The following is a 21,495-nucleotide window of genomic DNA, read 5'->3' as shown; positions in this document are numbered from 1 at the left end:
AATCCCCGAGTTTTCCCTGCAAGTTGGAGTACCTGCTTGCAGGGCTGGATGTAGTTTAACGTCATACCCAAGACAGAGCAATTGCAGGTTAAAGGCCTTACTCAGGAGCCCAATGGAGTAGAGTCTCTTCTGGCGTCTATGGGATTCGAACCGGCAACCTTCCGATTGCTGGCACAGGTCCCTCCCTAGTGTTATACAAAAAAATTATTAACTAAAAAATACAATAAACTGCCCCATTGGCAATGTAATTCTATAAACCTAACCTGGGATGAAAGGTTCAAGGGTGAATGCTTACAGCCTGAGTAATTGCTGAGTCACCCTGCTCAGTGTAAATCCTTGAAAACTCATGTGACAATTAACCAAGAAATTCCATGGCATATGTGAAAATGACTGAGTCCAAAGTGATTAAGCCAAATTCAGCTACATAGCAAAAAAAATTTCCAAATAACAGAGGGAATTGAGTTAACAGCTATGAGATCAATCAAATACAGAAGATCGATTGTTAAATCAGTTAGAATAGTTAGATCAACTGTTTCACCTTTGGATATATTTTCATAACTTTAAGGAAAACATTAAAACTGTTTGTTACATATTGCTACAAATAATAATTTAATTAGACTGTTTCTGTTTGATAGAGCACATGTTTATAGAAAGATCCCTTTCCAGTCTTGTGAGTGCTTGTCAAAGGGACTGTGCTGTTGCTCAACATTACACAAATAAATGTTTTTCCCTTACTCTGCCTTTTTTATCAAAATATTATAAACCCTGAATTAATAAATTATGTATGAATTATACAGATGTCCAGGGATACCAGATGGTGCTGATGTTTATACAGCAGACCTCAATACAGAAAAAGTATACCTATATAATCATGGAATACTGTATCATGGAGTTCAGCAGTACGGTGATGTTAACATTTCACAATAAGGTTTACCAAACATGAGTGATCTGAAAACTAAATTTTAAACCTTTTTTTACGGAATTGCAAGCAAACTGAAGTTTGGAAGTGCTATGAAATATTAGGATAAACTAAGTTCATGCAGCTGGTTTCCTTGAAAGAAACTCTACTACTTCAGTTTAGTGACCTATCATGCCCTAACAGAGTTAGAGGGAAATTATTTTTGGTGAGTATTAAATGCACTATGTACACTATGTATATTTCTTTCTAAAAAGCCAAAACCTGACACAGAAGAGCATTGTCCAAATCCATGTGTTAGAAGCACTGAGAAAAAATCTTCACAAGTAGGGAAAGAGAGGTTTTGACACACTGTTGAAGGTAACAGAATCCACATACTATTTCCAAAATTATTTCCAAGACCTACCTTCAGTTGATCTAAAGGCCAGCTGTGAAAGGTTGGAATCCAGTGGAGACTATTTTCTCCTTTCTTTACTTTATATAGACCCTTTCTATGAATACCATTACAAGGCACTTTACAATTTAGCTTCATAAATACTCTGTCACCTTTGACAACTTTTCCAGCAATTTTCAGTCATGGCCTTGACTTGCAAAATGTTATCAAGACAGTGCCAGTTGGAGGCAAGCTCCCATGAAGCCAGTCACATAATGTCACATGCCCAGCAATTAACTCTAATTAGTCCATAATACACTTTAGTTGAGTGGTCTGTTTACATGAAAGCTGACAACTAATGAATGCTTATCTGGAAGTATAATATATGTAATGTGGCAATGAGGAATAAGGAACGTGGGTGTTTGGACCTCACAAACAGAAGAGAAGCTTGTCTGTCTGATGTCTCGTGTTTTGCATACCACAGCAGAATGAAAAATAAAAAGGGACAGAAATCGTGACTGAACTTGCCATTTATTGCTTTTGGCTGTCAGAAAAAGTCACTTTGGCTAGGAAACTTTTCTAACTACTAATAATTTTAACTAATGAGTCGTCCATAAACTATTGCTACACTGCCATGAATTGACTGTTTGTATATGCATTTTTTGCATTTGAATCCAGATCTTTAAATGATAAATAAAAAGGGACAGAAATCATAACTGAACTTGCCATTGATTGCTTTTGGCTGTCAGAAAAAGGGGCGAGCAAGACTGTGCTGGAAAGATGTCATGATATTACTAAATTTGACATTCCCAGCAATTTCAAATGGTCCAGTGGCAAGATCAGCAACCTCACTCTCAAGTCTGACATATGCAATGAACATAGAACATTACAACAACCTAGATGAGAAGAGGCCATTCAGCCCAACAAAGCTTGACAGTCCTCTCCACTTAATTCTTCTAAAACAACATCAAGTCTACCTTTGAATGTCCCTAAAGACTTACTGTCTGCCACACTACTTGGTAGCTGTGTTTATGGTTCACTGTATCAAGAAAAACTTCCTAATATTTGTGCAAAATGTACCCTTAACACACTTCTGTGTCCCCATGTTCTTGATGAACTCATTTTAAAATAACAATCTCGATCCACTGTACTAATTCCTTTTATAATTTTAAACACTTTAATTGTGTCTCCTGTTAGTTTTTTTTTTTACTTAAACTGAAAAGGCTCAGCTCTTTTAATCTTTCTTCATAACTCAGCCCCTGCAGCCCTGGAATGAGCTTAGTCATTTTTCTCTGGACATTTTTCCAGCACTGCTATTTCCTTTTCGTAACCTGGAGACAAAACTGCACACAGTACTCTAGATGAGGCCTCACCAATGCATTATAAACACTGTCTGGAAGTTGATAGCGTAGAATTCACTACGACCCCTAAATCCCAATCATAAGTTATAATTTTGATTTTCAAACCTCCCATTGTATATTTAAACCTAACATTTTTACTTCCTACATGTAATACTTTACATTTACTGACACTAAGTTTCATCTGCCACAAATCTACTCAAACCTGTATGCTGTCCAAGACCCTCTGTAATGATTTAACGTATTCCACATTATTGACAATCCATCTAGGTTGGTATCATCTACAAACTAAGCCAGCTTGTTGCTTACATTCCTACAATGACATCGGCTTAGCATAACTATTTCTTTGTAGTTGGCAAACAGGCCCACATAGCAAGTTAGAGGCAGAAACTGAAACTGGACTGTCTTGTAGTTTAAATCCAAATATTTTACCACTACACCATCCTACCTACCTGTAGCTAGATTTAGCCTAAAACTATGTAACAAATGACATTAAAACTGCAAAGGAATGTAACAGTTGTACTGGTTTCTAAATTAGGGAAGTGCCTGAGCCCAGATCCAAGAGGTGCATGTGATGTTAAATAGCTCACTGGGCCTGAGCTCAAGTGAAATTGAAATGGTTAAAGAGAGCAGCTCCACAAAGAAACATCCACTTCATTTTTCTTTGAGAAGAATGCAGTGACCCACTTGGCCTAGGATCCCTTTCAGCGACGTCCACAGTGATTCTTAAACTTTTTTTTTTTCACAACCCAATTTTGCTTATTGTGTGTCCTGTAATCACAGTGGAACAGCAGCCCAGTCAGCGCGTGAATCGCGACCCTTTCTCATTCACTTGAATTGTAATTCTTGACTCGGCACAATCCAATTTGAGATATGTCAAATCTCAAAGCTTATTTTGGGTTGTGACCCATAGTTTAAGAGACACTGAGTTAGTAGGAGGTGATATTTTTCTTTTTTAAAAGTCCAACACTTTTTGAGTGTATGTTCACAGCAATATGCAGACAGCCCTACGTAGGATTATTCCAGTATATTTAATATTTGAAGACACAGCATTTTAAGGGAAATTCTTTGTGTTCACAACTGCATAAAACAAAATTGTATAAAAATAGGATGTGATGTGAATACAAATAATTACTTGAAATGTCTAAGTTCACATCCTTTTATATTCTCATATTGTGGTGTCAGATTAGTGTGATGGTTTAACATAATTTCATTTTTGTGCATAGGTACTGTACGTTAATGGCTATGTGGTGAAACTGTATTTAATAATGTAGGTGCGCATATCATTTAATTATATATGTGTTTATTAGTTTTTACTATTATCTATCAAACTACTTCAATTCCATGATATTTTCCCCTTACATGTCATTGATGTTTTCATTCATAACAAGATTCAGTTTGCTGTACAGATTTGATGGCCTAATAGGATAGTTTACTGTCATAAATTGGAGTTTCCTCCAAGGAAAAATAAGTATGAGGCCACCAAAAGCGGCTTCTCAAGCAGGTCAGGTCTGTCCATCAAAGCCTCACATTAACCCAGTTAGGCCCCAGTTACTTCCTACTGGCTTCAGCTTGAGTAAGCCCAAAAATGAAGAGATGGCAATGCAACTATAAATACTACCAAATATATAAAACAAGCCCCACAAGCAGATGGATGACTGTAAACCATCAGCTTGTTGTTAAAAGAGCAAACAAAAATCCTGATAAATGCAAGATTTATTTTCAAAAATAGCAAAATACAAAGAAAGCCTCCAGAAAGCAAAAACAGGCAGAGCAGAGTTGTCTAAAAGGGAATGCACAGCCTACAAGCCCAATTGTAATATCCAAAAATCAGAATCCGTAAAACAAATAAAAGATATAATCAGAAATCCAGAAAATCCAATACAAAAGACTCCATACTCGCGAATGATTCCCAACTCCTGGTCCTTCTCAGCCAACTTAAATGGCATGAGGGAGGGCTCAAGAGTGTCGCATGGCCATGGCTCCATGGACTCCACCTACAAAGAATGTGGGAGATAACCACATTTAAAGTGTCGGTACACAATAATAAAATGACATATGATATCAAACAAAATAACGTATAGATATAAAAATAAAATTGACAAGAACAACAATAAAGCATGCTTCACATACCTTCAAATAAAAACATAACATTTACCGTATGCATTGCTTAAATCTACTTGCATGTTTGCACATGTATTTCTTGATGTATTCTGTTGATTCATGTCTTACTAATAAAGGATAACATTGTAGTTTGAAGAGAACTGCTTTAACCATTAGATTAAGGTCTTTGTATGGTGATACTTATTTCTCACATCATTGTTTCTTCTTTATTATGTGTTACAATAGAAGTTATTTTTATATTATTTTATCTTTGTTTTGCTTTCTACCTTGTTTAGGATGTCATTTGGAGAGTGAGTTTTCAGTGGAGTAAATTTTCTGTTCTTTTTCCTTTTCATTCATATGGCTTGACTGTGTGTTTTTTCTAGAGGCGAACTATTATTATTTTATAGAGATAGGAATCAATACCACTCTGCCTTCTCATTACAAAATAAAATCTATGACATCTAAAATTACAAAACACAGCCTGCTTTGTCTGAGTACTCACTAAACTTTATAAGCTGGAGCTTTTTTTCTAGTTGCTCAGCAGTTGTCATCACTTTTGAAAGTCAACATGACAGCTTTTTGCTGATGTTGGATGTTACATCATTTTGGCAGCACATTGATTCTCTGGCAAAGGAGACACAGTGGCATGTTATCTATTTCTAGGAATGCAAATTCTTTTCCCAATGTTTTGTTGAAATGTTGTGCTTGTTCTGACTGTTCATCACTTTGGCTAGGCAACTTTTCTAACTTCTAATTTTATCTAATGAGTTGTCCATAAACTATTGCTACACTGCCATGAATTGACTGTTTGTATATGGATTTTTTGCATCTGAATCCAGATCTTTAAATGATTTGTAGACACAAATACACAATTTACATTTAGTGACTATTAAACTGTATAAAATGTGTTGAGTAATGATAGGTATCTGATCAACATCACATAAACCTGTTAGGATTTATATTAGCAAAATGTGTAAAGCACATTAGACAGAAGTTGCCTGATTCATTCAATTTATGTCTTTCATTACTAAAAAAACAATGTGGTCAAATTAATTATTTTTCCAAAATTTTCAATTTTGTTTAAAAGTACTTCTATAAACACTAACTAAATGTTTTTGTTTTAAATAAAATAAATATATTTATTCATGACTTCATTCAAGCAGAATAAGAGGCTGCCTTAATTTAGGTCAGAGATTTGTTGCCAAAATCTCATAAATAAAAATGAATATTAAATCCCTAAACTTTGGGACTTTCACAACAGAGAGGGAGTTTAATATTTCTCTTCATAGTAATCTGGTCATACAGAATTCTATGAGAATTCTATTTTAAATTTGCTCTCAATTAACCATTTTATGCTGTAGCATCTTGTGACGATGCGGGTTCGGCTCCACGCTCCCATCTGATATTTGGGAGCCCTTGAACCCAACACCGTCAGTAATGTCACCGATGAGCTAGTCAGTGGAGGCAATAACAATCGAGCAAGGGGATGGTACAAAAAGTGCAGAAGTGCTTTTATTAAAGAGTCAATCAAAAACAGTGTTCAAATAAATAAAGTGCAGTGCTTTCCAAAAGTTCAATAAATAAATAATCCTTAAAAGATATCTTGGAGGATAAAACCAATGAATAGAAAAAATCCTCTAAAAAACAACGAGGTACAATAGTACAGGAAGAAATATGTTAAAACCAAAAGCCCGGTGTCTTCTGCTTCCATGGCGGCTCCCCTGCTACGCTCATCTGGTCTGCTCTACAGGAGAGTCGCCTACCTGCAGGATCAGCTGCCCTTCAATCAGGTCCGGTAGCCCTTCGACCCTTGGCTTCGTCGGGCTCCCAACTGGACCAAGACTTGGGTTATTTCCCAGCGGCTAAGGCGCTCACGCTGGGACTACACCAGCCCAAAGCCATCTCGACTCCCGCTCCTTCTACGGTCAAGCCGATTCCTCCACTGGTCACTCCAGCTACTTAGTCGCTCAGCTGGAGCGACCGCTTTCTCAGCCCCACAGAGTGTCGGCCAAACACTCCCCTCATTGGCTTGCCTCCCAGTTGCCTGCTTTCTCCCTCGCTCGCTTTTCCATACCGGCGCTCTCTCTCATACTTCCTGCTTTCGTCAGCAACCTCCGTCTTTTTCGTTTCACTTTTTCCCTCCCCTCCCAACCGACTTGCGCTTCTTTTATAATGCGAGGGGCCATAGCAGCTGCAGCACATTAGCCACGGGAACAATCACGGATGTGGGCAGTCCCTCACCTGTGCACTTGATGAGAAACGCCCACACCGCAGATCGCCCCGTGGCTTGCTATGGCCCAACGCCCCTTTTGCTAAGAGCAGTGATTATTTATTTAAATGGCCTTTACTAAACGAGCTGTGGACCCACAACACCACACATTTACCATATACCGTGGCTCATAAAAGGATAAGTATCTCTGTGTCTGGCTGTGTGTCCATCCAGTTGTTATGTCTTTTATCATTCCAACAGATGGTGCAAGCACAAATATTTTTAATAATGAAGTGCATTGCATTTGTCATTCCAATAGATGGCGCATCACGAGCACTAAGACTGCTTTTACAAATCCTCATACTAAATGACATAGAACAAGAGACATAGGCATTGCATGATGCATTGCAAATGTTAACACTGAGGTTGATACCTTAGATTTCAACTCATTTTACACAGGTAGCACAACTAGTAATAATATATTTATATGATTTATACAACTCAAGTACAATGCATTGCAAATACAAACTACCTGCGAAATAACAATTTTGTTTGTTATCTTGTAATACAGTTTCCAGGTATACCTACTTGTTAACTAAAAAGACATATTTACAGGATAAAATTCAAAATAATATCAGTGTATATAAGGCATTCTCTCAGGCCTACTACAAAATGTCCACAACAGTTTATTATTATCAAGTATTTGACATCTCCCCAAAGAACAAGTTGCTCACTTTCTGTTACCCATGGGTTACTCTTTCAAGTTGTCCATCATACTCGTCCCTCCAGTTTCTGAAAGCTGCCCAGGAAGAAGAAGCACCCGAGCTCCTGTGCTTCATGGTCATATATTTTGGTTTTGCCCCTCCAGGTTTCTCTATTGAACCTTTTTATTTCTGCTTTCTTGTTTGATATTCTTAAATGAATATAGTTCTCTCATCCACTTATAGCTCTCAGTCAGCGTGTGTCTGATGGATATATCCCTTCCTATGTGTTCTTCTACAGACTTTTCTGTTCCTTTACACTGGCAATTTACCTCCTCAGTAACTTTTTATTTTTATGTGGAAATCAAATTGTTCTTTATGGGCATTTGGGGCAAGGACCATGTAGTGAGTAGCAAAAACTTCTACATATAAGTCTATATTGCTAGGTGTTAGGTGCTCATGAAAATAATTAAGTTTTGTGAAAGACATTATTGTGTACTTATCAAAGTTTGATTTCACACCATGACTTTAATTTATGAATGGTCTACATACATTATAATAAAAGAAGCAACTCATCTCAATTTGCAGATTTTTTCTGATAATTTGTGGAATGATATTTCTTCTAAAACCTAAAAGAAAGAAGCAGTACATAAACATCCATAATTTTTTGGAGATCATATTTGCATCATTGTAAGATTCAATAGGGTCTGGTCAAGGAAACAAAATATATTTTCATAGCTTCAGGTTTTAGATGGTAGTGTGGCATGAGCCTATTTAAATATAAATACATCAGATCAGGTTTGTTCTGTCTTGTCTGCAAGTGCTGCGTCAAGGAGAGCTCTTGACCTTACACAGAGTTGGAGATGCACAGTCACACTGGTACTGTCATTTACTGAATCTCCTTGTTTCTTAGTAAAGAAACTGAATACTGTCTCTGTCCAGTAAGTGTAATATATTTTCTTGTTATGGCAAAGCAATTACAGTGGCTGAAGATATGGTGTATATACATTTCTGTTACAGCCCTGACACATTTCACAACTCTTCTGGCGATTTTCAGTCTCACACTTCATTTAATAATAAGTTCAGCAAGACAGGAGCAGTCACAGTAAGCTCCAATAACCTCCAGTTGTGTAGTCTGACATCCACTGACAAGTTTTGTCTTAAATCACAATGGCCAAATATGTATTCATGAGAGCTGTCAACCAGCGAGTGACCACCAGGAAGTACAATGCACTTGTAGTGAGGAATAAGGACCTCATAAACATCTGTCTAAAGTTTTGTGTTTTACATACCAACACAGAATGGAAAAAATAAAAAAAGATATTTGGTTAACTCATTGTATTTGCATTCGTACAGCACCGGTTCTATAAAGGAGCATAATATTGACTGGCAGAAAAGGAGACAAGTTTGCAATATTTTGGACATGTGAAACTAGGCTGGAAAGTCATCAAGGGGTTTACTGCAGTTTACTGTCATTTAATCTGATATCCTCATACAATGAGATCAACAGCTACAGTCGTCAAGTTTGACATTCTCTTCAACTAGAAGTAGTGCCAACTATAAGCAGTCATCAGGTCACAGCAAGAGGGATTTTTATTATTACAAATTTTTGTTTAAATAATGGAGTTCACAAATCACAGACATCTAAGTTCAAAAAGCACAAAGAGCTACAAACAAACTACAATAATGTGTAACACATTAGGTACTGCAAAAATGCATCTATTACTCATCCATCCATCTATTATCCAACCTGCTATTTCCTAACTGCAGGGTCACGGGGGTCTGCTGGAGCCAATCCCAGCGTGCAAGGCAGGAAACAAACCCGGGCAGGGCATTTCTTACAGCACTTGGGGTTACTAGGCAGTCTCCCATCCAAGTACTGGCCGAACCCGAGCATGTTTAGCTTTTGAGATCAAAGACGAGATTGGGCGCATTCACACTGGTGTGGCCGTAAGCATTTATTACTCATTTACTCATTAACAAGACCTTAACAAAAGCGTCTCTTGGTCTTCATAACACTTATAAAACCTCAGTAGATACAGTAGGTTATTAATCTCTATGCAGTGTGGCATATTGACATGATGGTAAAATGACTTGTTAATATGAAGGATTTGTATACTAAACCTGTAATTTCAGGAGACACATGTCTCAGTTAAGCCACATCAAACCAGTCTAAACTGAAGTTTTTTTAGTAGGTCACGTTGTAGAGATGATAAACATTTTACCCATGCTTTGCAAGTGTTATGAAGACCACAAGAAGCCCTTGTTAAGGTCTAGATACATTTTAGTAAATGAGTAATAAGTACATTTTTTGCAAAAACTAAAGTGTTACCTAATAATGTTATATGGCGTGAAAGAACACATATCTGACAGTCAGTTGAAGATAAAAGGGAAATAGACATGAAGAAGTACCTTCAGGCTCCTTCCACACTACTGCGTTTTAAACGAAAATGATCTCTGCCCACATTATCGTTTTTACATTGTTTAGGAAAGTATCTCAGCCCAAACTAAACTGACCAAAAGGGCATATGACATAGCCAGTGGCCTACACTGGGCATGCATGCATCAGCAGATGCAGGAATGGCAAGTGTACTTCACACTAGACATTCATTTGCACCTTACGTTTACATATGGGAAACAGCCATAGTGAATATAAAACAAGAAAACAGATATGTTTTGTTTGAAATGTCATTAGGGTGGAATTATAATTGAGAGTAATGCAGTAGTATAAGGCGAGCAAATAGGCTTAGAATACAAACTGGGACCCATGTCAGTGTAAGTTCAGTGACATTTTGCAAAGCTGCAAAAAGCACAATCCATCACCTTTCAATCAGGGAAGAGCTTCAGAATAAGAACAAAACAATCAGTGCACGATTAAGAGTCTGCGTTTTCACCCATCTACATTGCAACGTTAAACCGGTATTTTCAGAAATGTATGATTCCAGGGAACGTTTTCAAAAGTCAGCATCACAATGGTTTAAAAATGCCAGGGTAGTGTGGTCAAGAGGTGAAAATGGAGAATAAAGTCTGCATTTTTAAACAAAAACATAGCAGAGTGGACATAGCTTTGGTCTGCAGTTGTCTTCTCTACGTCAGTAGTCTCAAACTCCAGTCCTGGAAGGCTTTTCCTAGACCATCTTGGAAAAGCTTGGGTTGCTGCTGGAAGAGATAGATGTTGGTGAGGCTATCAGGGGGCACTTACTCTGTTTTTGGATCTCAATGCCCCAGTGCAGTGATGGGACACTGTAATGTAAAAATTGGCACTGTCCATCGGATAAGACATAAAACCAAGGTCCTCACTCTCTAGGGTCATAAAAGATCCCTTTTTGAAAGAATCTTTCAAACACAGTAGGTTGTTTCAAGATGTCCTGGCTACATTGCCCATCGCAGCCAGGTCATTCTGACCACCTAATCATCCCCTGTCTGTAGTTGGCTAACTATCCCCCCACTCCTTCACCATCAAATAACTAATGTGTGGTAAAAATGGCTGCCGTCGCATCATCCAGGTGGTTGCTACACATTGGTGGTGTTGGAAGTGGTGCACCACTGTCTTTGTAAAGCTCTTTGAGTAGGTTAGAAAAGAGCTATATAAATGCAGTTAACTAATTAAGGAATGACTGCCATCAATGAAATACTTCAAGCCTATAAGTTACATAAAAGGTCAATGGTCATAAATAAGTACTATGGAGTTCTTAATCCTTAATTCTCCCCTTTTTGTATTCATCTCTCTCCTCTGGGGTTTGTTATCTGGCTTCTCTTAGCAGTCTACACTGGCAGCAGTAAATTTAAATGCTATATGAACCCCTTTTATAGGTTAATTTTATTATTATGGATTGAGGGTGAGTGCTGTGGTGCGATTGTTGTTGCTACCTACAGGTGTTACAGTTTCTTTTTCTATGAATACTGATTTTTGTTTCCTTGTTTATTCTTTTATTAAATGTGTAAATGTCAATTTTTAACATGTGAACAACAAAGCAAAAATATCTAATACGTAATAATTTTGACAATGATGATTTAAATTAAATGACACCATTTTTTGGATTCCATGTGTCAGTGTTCAGCATTCACAACTCATTTATTCAATTCAGAGTCACAGAGAACCACTCTGTTAATGCATTTGGAGATGCAGTGGAGATCTTAAAAAAAGAAAGAAATTTTAAAAAATACTTCCTTTATACAAACCTGTCACATTAGATTTGACCTGTATTGCTCTTTGTCATATTTTATTACAATTCTGCTTTTAAATAAAATGAAAGATTGATCATGGCTTATCATATCAATAAAGAAGTTTTGCCCCAAAACAAGTTATATGCATGTAAAAAGTGAATTATACTCTTGCCCAAATAATGTTTTAACAACAAGGGTTTTAACAAGTCATTACAAGTTTTTAAGACATTATTTACACTCTTTTGTTCATTTTCTATTCCGTGTTTTGAAATCATGCATTCTTGAAGCTGGAAAACCAACACCAGCCTCAAGTTAAGAGTGAGCAATGTGCAGACTCTTCACAGAAGGAAGCTGGCAAAAATCCAAGCAGTAGGAGGCAGTGATGCTCATGATTAGACTTTATATTTAGAATTAATTATGGTAATAGTGATGAGATAGGTGATTAATTTCCTCTGTAAATATCCTACTTTTCCTTAGATGATTACATATCTGCTATTATTCATACGTGGCACATTTTTTCCAGGTTGATTGGTATCAGCTATTGCAGTGGTTTTTATGCTTTGCCTGTGATGAACCTGCTTCTTATCGTGGGAGTTTTCCTGTTTTAAAAAGAAAGCTAACAGGCATACAGTACACATTCCTAAGATTCCAAGCAATTGAAGAATTCAGGTTAAGAGTTAATTAGAGAATATAGTGGCATGGCACATTTTTGCACTGTTTAATTATGTTTCTATAGATAGCTGCTTCCAATTATCGCAAAGTAAATGTATAATGCAAATGAATAGCACTTTAAAGACTCCATTCTGTCTTGGGATTTTCACACGACAGCATAAATCTCAACAAACTCACTCTTTTCTTTTAGCACTGGAATCTGTTTCAGCCGAATGGTTGGAAATTCTTATTATGGGAAAATAATTATAATTTGCTGAATGTTATTGAGGTGCCTAAGAAAACTGTTATTGTAAATTTTAAAGTAAGACACATTTAATAATTCTGTTGCCACAATTTTGTGGATTGCAGGTCCGTCAAAATCAAAATAATGCAATGCAGGGTTCATTTTGCTTCAAAATATACAATACTGTTCACATTTAATAAGAAATATGTGAAAACTAATTCCTGGAAGGCCATCATAAAGATCTAAGGATATGTAATATGCCTAATATGCTTAGGCTTGTTGTTATGTATGAATGTTTGTTACAGTCAGATAAACACATTATATAGAGCAAATGTTTTAAAAACATTTAGTGCTTAAGAGAAAAAATATAACTAGAACAATAACAGTACAGAAAAATAAGTTAAAAAAACAAAATTTAGCAGATATTAATTATGTAGTTAGTGTTTCTATGTACATTTATTTATTTCATTTGAGTAACGAAATTAATTTTTCTCTTCTTGTTCTTCATTTATACAGCAAAGGCCCCTGAAGCAGTCCCTTAGTGGTTCCCTGTGCAGAGAGTCCCATTGGAAATGCCTTGTTCTAACACTTCTGATGTATGGCTGCTTCGGAGTACTGGCTTGGTGCAGCCTCTACAAAATCACCATCTTGACGCTGGATACAAATTATTTTGGAATATCTCGTATCTACCATGACAGTCCTTGTTCCAACGGTTACATTTACATACCCCTGGCCTTTCTTACCATGCTGTATGTGGTCTACTTGGTGGAGTGTTGGCACTGCTATTCCAAAAACATGACCCAGCACAAGGTGGAAATTAGTACTGTATATGAACGCATCCAACGAATGCAGCAGTCTACTCCATGCATTTGGTGGAAAGCTATTAGCTACCACTATATTAGGAGGACACGGCAGGTAACACGCTACAGGAATGGTGATGCATATACAACTACTCAGGTGTATCACGAACGGGTTAACACTCACATGTCCAGTTCAGAATTTGATTATTCCCGTCATGGAGTGAAAGATGTCTCTAAGGAGCTCCTTGGCCTTTCAGATTACCCTGCCACCAAACTTCGCTTTACTAAATGCTTCAGCTTTGCTAATTCAGAAGCTGAAACATCATACCTAACCCAGCGAGCACGATTTTTTAGTGAAAATGAAGGTTTGGATGATTACATGGAGGCCAGGGAAGGGATGCATCTAAAAAATGTGGATTTTAAAGAGCATATGATTGCCTTTCCTGATCCAAGCCATCCTCCCTGGTATACCAGGAGATACATATTTTGGTTAGCATCTCTCTTCATGCTTTCATGGCCGCTGAGGGTCATTGCAGAATACCGTACAGCATATGTTCATTATCATGTAGAGAAACTCTTTGGTTTAGATGAGGGAGTACTCACTCCAGAAGATACCGGATATAGCCGGAGAATCTCAAGGGTTAACACTATTGATATGACTGAACTGGAATGGCATATTAGGTCTAATCAACAGATGGTTCCAAGTTACTCTGAAGCCTTGTTAATGGATAGTACGGTAGCCAATGCTGGATATGCCGCCTACATGCAGAACTGCCAGAGATGCCGTCGAACAGTCAGCAGCTCTTCCCTTCCCTCCCGTTGTGCTCGAAGTGGCAATTCCAGACTTCCTTTTAGTAGGAGTAGGTTCTCACTTGGACGTATGCAGCCATCTCGTCGTTCCTGCTTGTTTCGTAGCCTCAGTGGACGTGTAGATGAAAGAAGCTTGTCAGATGAGGCTGGAATGCTGGAAGAGCCACCTTCATATCAGGATGCCCTTTACTTCCCTGTTCTAATAGTTCACGGGGAGGAAAACTGTAATCGCAATGGAGTGTTTCAACAAAGCAGACCCCCACTATGATCTTGTTTGGGTTTTGCAAGGAGGTTCTTAAAGCCACCAAGGACACAATCATGTAAATAGCAGAGATTGCAAGATAATGCTCTCTTTTTTCTACCTTTTTTTTTCTTCCTTCGTGATACAATGGTAGCAGACTTTGGCTGCAAAATACCCAGTATTTTTAATACTGGAATGGACACCACTAGGCCTTGTTTGGTGCATGAACTGCAACATTGAAAAATCCCATGGGATTTTAAATAAGAGCACAGATATAAATTGCAGGCAGATGCTCAGAGTACATAATCAAGGAGGCTTTTACTGAATTAAACACAAATTCTAAATTGCTCTTAATGCTTTCACATTGTGTAGCAGTGCTCTTGTTTGTATGTATATGTGTACATACACTCACAGACACATACACACACTTTTCCTTGCTGTTATCATTCATTCCTTTGCTAATCAAATATCACCTTTGGAAAATAAACACCAAAAAGTCCTGAGGCATTTTCTTCCATCACATAATGAATATATGGTGTTCATGTAATAGTTCATCAGACAGCTTGGAGATGGAAAGCTTTCAAAGTGTTCTTCTTGAGGTTTTGAAGCTAATTATCATATTTCATGGCCTCTGAGACATAGTTGTTTCTTCTGAGAAATTTTAAAGGGCTTAAACTTTAAAAATAAATACATCTGAAAAATCTTAGATACAGCAAAGAGAAAAGGAAAGTAAAAAAGGAAAGTCAAAGCTATCATTTTTGAGCATCTTCTCTTCTGAAGAACATGCAGTTTTACATTGATGATCACATTATGATGTGGAAAACAATATGGATGCCTTACTCTACATTGTAGCTGATAAGTAACACATAAACTAAAATGTCAAACCAACACAAAGCAGAAAGTCTAATTTTGTGCAAGTATCATTCCAATGAGGTGTCATTTTTCAAATATATTTCTTATTTCATTTTTAGAATTAGAAACTGTAAAGTTAACTTGAAAAATGTCCACAGTAATTATTTTATGTATATGTAGAGTTGTTTACCCTACTGACCACTGGCAGAACTGAAACCACTGAATGTACACTTGAAGTTCTGTAGAATGTCGACTTTGCTCATCATTTGTTCTGTGATAGTCGTGCTGTAAAGGTAACTATCCAGCTTCAAGCTTACAGTTTTTTTTTATTCACCAAGAATGTAACAAGAGGCTGCCCAGTATGGTAAGTTGACAGATTGTTTTGTTTTGACAGTCATATTGAAATGTAGGGTGATAATATAAAAAATGAATGCTTAACATTTTTTGCAAGATTAAAAAATGTATTATGCTTATTTTTTTATCTTACCTTCTTAATTAGGGGAAAAACATGTGGAACATTAGCTTGTGATCTGAGTAAAGATGGTCATGGTTAAGGTGCCTTGTATATTTTAAATTTGCAAGCGTAGGACAAATGGTGTATTCATCTAAGTAAACTGATTGTATGTGTCAAGGTATGTATCTTTGCTTGATTTGAAATGGCCGGAGAAGTGATATACATAAAACTTCATGGAACTACAGAATGTTAGAGAAAATGTATTGGAAGTACAAGTATAATTTTCATACCCTTTACAGGGCAGGGTGAGACAATCTATTCTTCAAGCAAATAGGTTACATCTAGTATCAATTCACATGCGACACTTCATCAAATCTTAATTTTGCATCAACTTCTGGACGTCTGTTATTCTTGCCTTTTTATCTAAACATTCTGCTAACCAGTCAAAGCACCAAAAGAGGCTTCAAACCATCTACTGATGTTGCTCCATCTACTGAATATATAGTTAATACAAGCTCATTGATGGTGCGTTGTTTACATTTTTTCTGCAGTATTTATGTTTATGCTCCATCTGGCATAGTCTTTGTAATTTCTGTGGCACAGTACATCAAACACAGCATAGTAATCATTATTGTTTAAATCAGTCAGGTACATAAATCACTAGAACTTTTTGCTCATCTTTTCAGTTTTAATTTTTGTTTAATAATTAAGTTACTCTTATGCAGTTTCTCAATGGAAGATAATTTCACTTCCAATACATATATTATCAAGATGGAAAAAACATAAAACCAAATGGCCATTAGTATGTTTGCATTTTTACAGTAATTGTATCATCTTAAACCACTTTTTCCCAACTACAGTCTTCTAAACCCACCAGCAATTTAAGATTGTAAATTTTTATTTAGAATATATTTTACCTCTTTTGAAAAAAAGTGACAAGGTTGTACAGTTCAGTCTGAACATAATTCAGGAGATTTAAACATATAGTACTTAATTTCAGCTTTGCCTTAAGGAGTGCTCTTGGGAAGCACTGCTTTAAACAGAAGGCATATTCATACAGTAAGTGTATATATATATATATATATATATATATATATATATATATATATATATATATATATACACATATACAGTATATATCTCACAATTGCTCAGTTACTGAAGTAATTTTTTACTAATTTAATATTGTTTTTATCAGTGTGCTGCTGCTGGAGTATGTGAATTTCCCCTTGGGATTAATAAAGTATCTATCTATCTATCTATCTATCTATCTATCTATCTATCTATCTATCTATCTATCTATCTATCTATCTATCTATCTATCTATCGCCAATCAAAATGGACCTGTCAGCTTGCTAAATGCTAATGCATTAGACACAGAACCATTCATATTTTGAAATTATTTCAGTCCCTGTAGAGAAGGTGAGCAATATTTTCAAAACACAATGGTTTCCACTTTATGGTGCAATGCTCTGACGTGTCCAGAGGTGGGTAGTAACGAGTTACATTTACTCTGTTACATTTACTTGAGTAACTTTTTTTTAAAAATTGTACTTCTACGAGTAGTTTAACTGCAACATACTTTTTACTTTTACTTGAGTACATTTGTGAAGAAGAAATGCTACTCTTACTCCACTATATTGGGTAACACTCAACTCATTACTTTCTTCCATTTACACATTTATATACGCTATATTTTAGTCGGAGAGAAGTCGCCAGTGGATCTACTAAATGACTGTTTCACCAATCAGACATAGCAACAATAATCACATGACTTCGTTTCACCAATCAGACATAGCAACAATAATCACATGACTCTGTTTCACCAAACAGATGTAGCAAAAATTATCACATGACTCCATTTCACTAATCAGACGTAGCCATGCAGGCACATGACCACACACAAACTTCCTGCATCTGCAGCCTTTCAGAGACTTTTTAATCATACAGGGCTCCTGATCACTGCTAAATGGTCACAGCTTTACTGCAGGAACCTTGAGTGCCAACTCCTGCTGAAGCTTAACCATCACTTCACTGAATGAAGAACAAGTATGTTTTAACCAAACATGCACAGACACAGACAGTCATGGTAAAGTGAGACTTCTTGTACGTGCACAAGCTGCCTTGTTCTAATGTTATTTTCTATCAGCTGTGCTATTTGGAGTGCAAGTGCATATGCAGTATTATACTGTCAGTGTACAGGATATCTTGTCACTGTATGTAGTTTGCACTTTTCAAGCATACATGTTACCTACTGTAGGTATTGGCTTCAAATGCTTTGTTGTGAAAAACTGAGATTTGTACTTATTTTGTAAAGATGTTATTTATTTTTACTCATTTTTTATTTTGTTATTTGGAAATAGCAGAATTTGCACATTATTTTATATTTTTGTCTGTCTTTTACATTTCTAAAAAATAAATAATTTATTATGATCAAACAGTTACTCAGTACTTGAGTAGTCTTTTCACCAAATACTTTTTTACTCTTACTTGAGTAATTTTTTGGATGGCTACTTTTTACTTCTACTTGAGTAAAATTATTTTGAAGTAATGCTACTCTAACTTGAGTACAATTTTTGGCTACTCTACCCACCTCTGGACGTGTCAAAGCATATTCTAAATTTTTCAATCACCTATTTCTTCAGCTTAGGGTGCCATTATATATACTGTAACATCACTCTACTAAATTTGAAGCTATACAATGTGTTTGATAATTAACATTTTCTCATACAATTCAGTAACTATAGAATAAAAGTTACCACTGTTACCTGTATAACAGTATCTGAACATGCAAATATTACAATTACTGAATATTCATCTAGAGCATGTGAAAAGAAATTCCCAGTCTTAATCTGATGGGGTAATATAATGGCTGGTAATATAAGGCTAAATTCAGCAATAGTGTTAGTAATGAGTTGAATTTTTTTTCCCCATTAAAGCTGCTTGCACAAAGATTCTTGACATTTATTTATCTTCTGCACAGGAGGAGTTTTTTTCCTCAGTACCTTAAGATGTTATCATTTATATTGTGACAGATAGGGTCACACTACTCTTAAGTCAATGTCACACTGGACAACTTTTCTAGCAATTTTCAGTCGTGGCCTTCAGTTACATAATCTTAGCGAGTGGAAGACAGACGGTGGTGCGCTCCCGTGAAGCCGATCACTTAATGTGACATACCTAACGACTAAGACCAACTAGTCTGTGACTCGCTGTGATAAAATCAAAAAGGTCTGATTTTCTGATAGTCGTAGGGGTGCGCTCTATGTGCATGAGAGCAGACAAGCAATGAATACTCATCCAGAAGTACAATACATAGAATCAGCGACAAGGAATAAAGAATACGCATGTTTTGTACCTCACACACAGAAGAGAGGCTCCTCTGTCTGATATGTTGTGTTTTACATACCAAAAAAGAATAAAAAAGAAATAAAAAGCCAAGATTACTGCTGAACTCACCTCAGATATTAACCCTTCATGCAGTACCAACTCCATTATGCAGCACGTTATACTGGTTGTCAGAAAAAGAGGAGAGAATGACTATACTGGTTGGTTGGCATACAATCGCTAGATGTGTCATGGGCAGTGATTTTCAGTTCTTTAAATAGATATGGTCTGGCAATGATTGCTATGCCCTGCGGTGGGCTGGCGCCCTGCCAGGGTTTGTTTCCTGCCTTGCGCCCTGTGTTGGCTGGGATTGGCTCCAGCAGACCCCCGTGACCCTGTAGTTTGGATATAGCAAGTTGGATGATGGATGGATGGAACGATTGCTGTCTAGATCAGACCAATAGAAAATAGACCCAGATAGGTTAAAATTGGATAACAACTCTTTGATTGACAGCATTGAATTTCTGCACATGATTAGGACCGAGTGTGTGCAGCTTTTGGTGAATGCTTAAAGTTTGACGGAATTGTGAAAATCATTCCCATCCCTCTACCCAGATTTTGTCATTTTGTGTGTTGAAGGAAATTAATTTAGTTCTTTGCATTTTTCTATTAGTCGATTGTTCGGTTACCCAATGGTTATAGCAAATGATTTTAAAGGATGATCTGCTTTCTATATATAAAAAAAACACTGGCATGAAAACAATGCCATTATTTTAAATCAATTTTCTCCTAAAATAGGACCAAGTTATTTTTTTCAATGCCAAAAGGGATATCTATAGCCTGTATATCACTTGCTTTTTTTCTTACACACACAATATGGTTTTAAAAGATTTTTCAGTAATGTCCCACAGATAAACTGACTTCCATTTGAACCAGTGTGGCTCAGCTCACCAGATCGATATATGGTAATATACTAGGATTTAATTGGCCAAGAAAACATCAGACTGGGATCATGCTCAGATGTTATTGGCATCCTTTTCCCTGGATCTTTTAATTTTTTGCAAACAAGGCAAATATGTGATGCTCAAGTTTCAGTTTTAAACCTCAAGCTGATCCATCCTGTCTCTTTATGGTAGTTAATATTTCAGTTAGTCAGTCGTTGCCTAATAAGCGTTACCCTGAATAGGCCTATCCCAAACCCTGGAAAAAACCCTGGACAAGTCGCCAGTACATCACAGGGCAAGCACACATACAGACACACACACATAGACACACACCCCAACCACACACTAGGGACAATTTAGTATTACAAATCCACGAGACTGTGGGAGGAAACAAGAGCACCTGGGGGAAACCCTCAGACACAGGAAGAACATGCAAACTCCACATGGGGAGGACCAGGGATATGAACCCTGGTCTCCTTACTGTGAGGCATCAGTGCTACCACTGCACCACCCCTAGTTAATATTTTCATTTTTAAAATTGTTTAGGTTGAAACACAGAAGCTTTGCTAAAGCTGCAGTGTATACAAATTATATTTGTCTGGAGGTTGATTACTTTTGTTGTTTTATTGCAATTTTCACTGAACTAATCCTGTTTCACACTAGGAGGCAGCTCAAAATGCTTGCTAGAAATGTTTATCCAATATTGCTGAACATTGATCACTTTACAGAACTCTTTGGCATTGCTATACAATGTAGTCAGTAACTTTTTTACAGCATATTTTGGGAAAAAGTTGAGAGCTGATGTAGTAGACAATCACTTCATAAATAAGAATGATGTGGAGATACCGCTACCTGCTTTGCCAATTTTCTGAGTGCCCCAAATGCGATAAACACTTATTTACAATGTGAAATGCAGGATAATGAAAATGTAGAAATGAATTTATAAAGGAAATGGGGTGCTTAATCCTAGAGTGTGTTACGTAAAGCTTTTCACTTGCTTGACTAATTGTAAACAATAGCCTTGAACAGAGCTAGACATGAATGTATTTTATCTTTAAATGAACATTCACCCCAACACTCTCTGAAAATTACTTGAAAATCCCCTTTACATCTTTAAGTAATCAAACTAAACAAACATGCTGAAATTTTTTTTCTAACTATAATAATAATAAGAGAAATAATATAATAATAATTTATATTATATTAGTAACCCTTACACAGTTTAGAGTTGAGATATTATTTTATTTTAAAGTTTTGGTTTTTATGAACAATTTTAGAGTGTATGTGCTCTAAGGTCAAGGCATCTGCAAGTACAGGTATGGATGAAGGGTGTTACAGGTTC

General features: G+C 36.6%; 1 protein-coding gene across 1 annotated transcript in view; it reads left to right on the top strand.

The window, feature by feature from the left end:
• The window catches only part of LOC120538970 (transmembrane protein 151B-like), a 125,102-nt gene extending 108,194 nt beyond the window's left edge, over positions 1-16,908 (top strand). The window contains exon 2 of the mRNA XM_039768624.1: positions 13,242-16,908. Coding sequence (XP_039624558.1) covers positions 13,242-14,603 — 1,362 coding nt within the window. The 3' untranslated portion in view covers positions 14,604-16,908. The remainder of the gene's footprint in view (positions 1-13,241) is intronic.
• The last annotated feature ends 4,587 nt before the right edge of the window (positions 16,909-21,495 follow it).

Source organism: Polypterus senegalus, chromosome 11 (genome assembly GCF_016835505.1).
Source record: "Polypterus senegalus isolate Bchr_013 chromosome 11, ASM1683550v1, whole genome shotgun sequence".
NCBI classification, from domain to species: domain Eukaryota; kingdom Metazoa; phylum Chordata; class Cladistia; order Polypteriformes; family Polypteridae; genus Polypterus; species Polypterus senegalus.
Note: the sequence above shows the minus strand (reverse complement) of the source record. Positions and strands in the feature narration are given on the sequence as shown.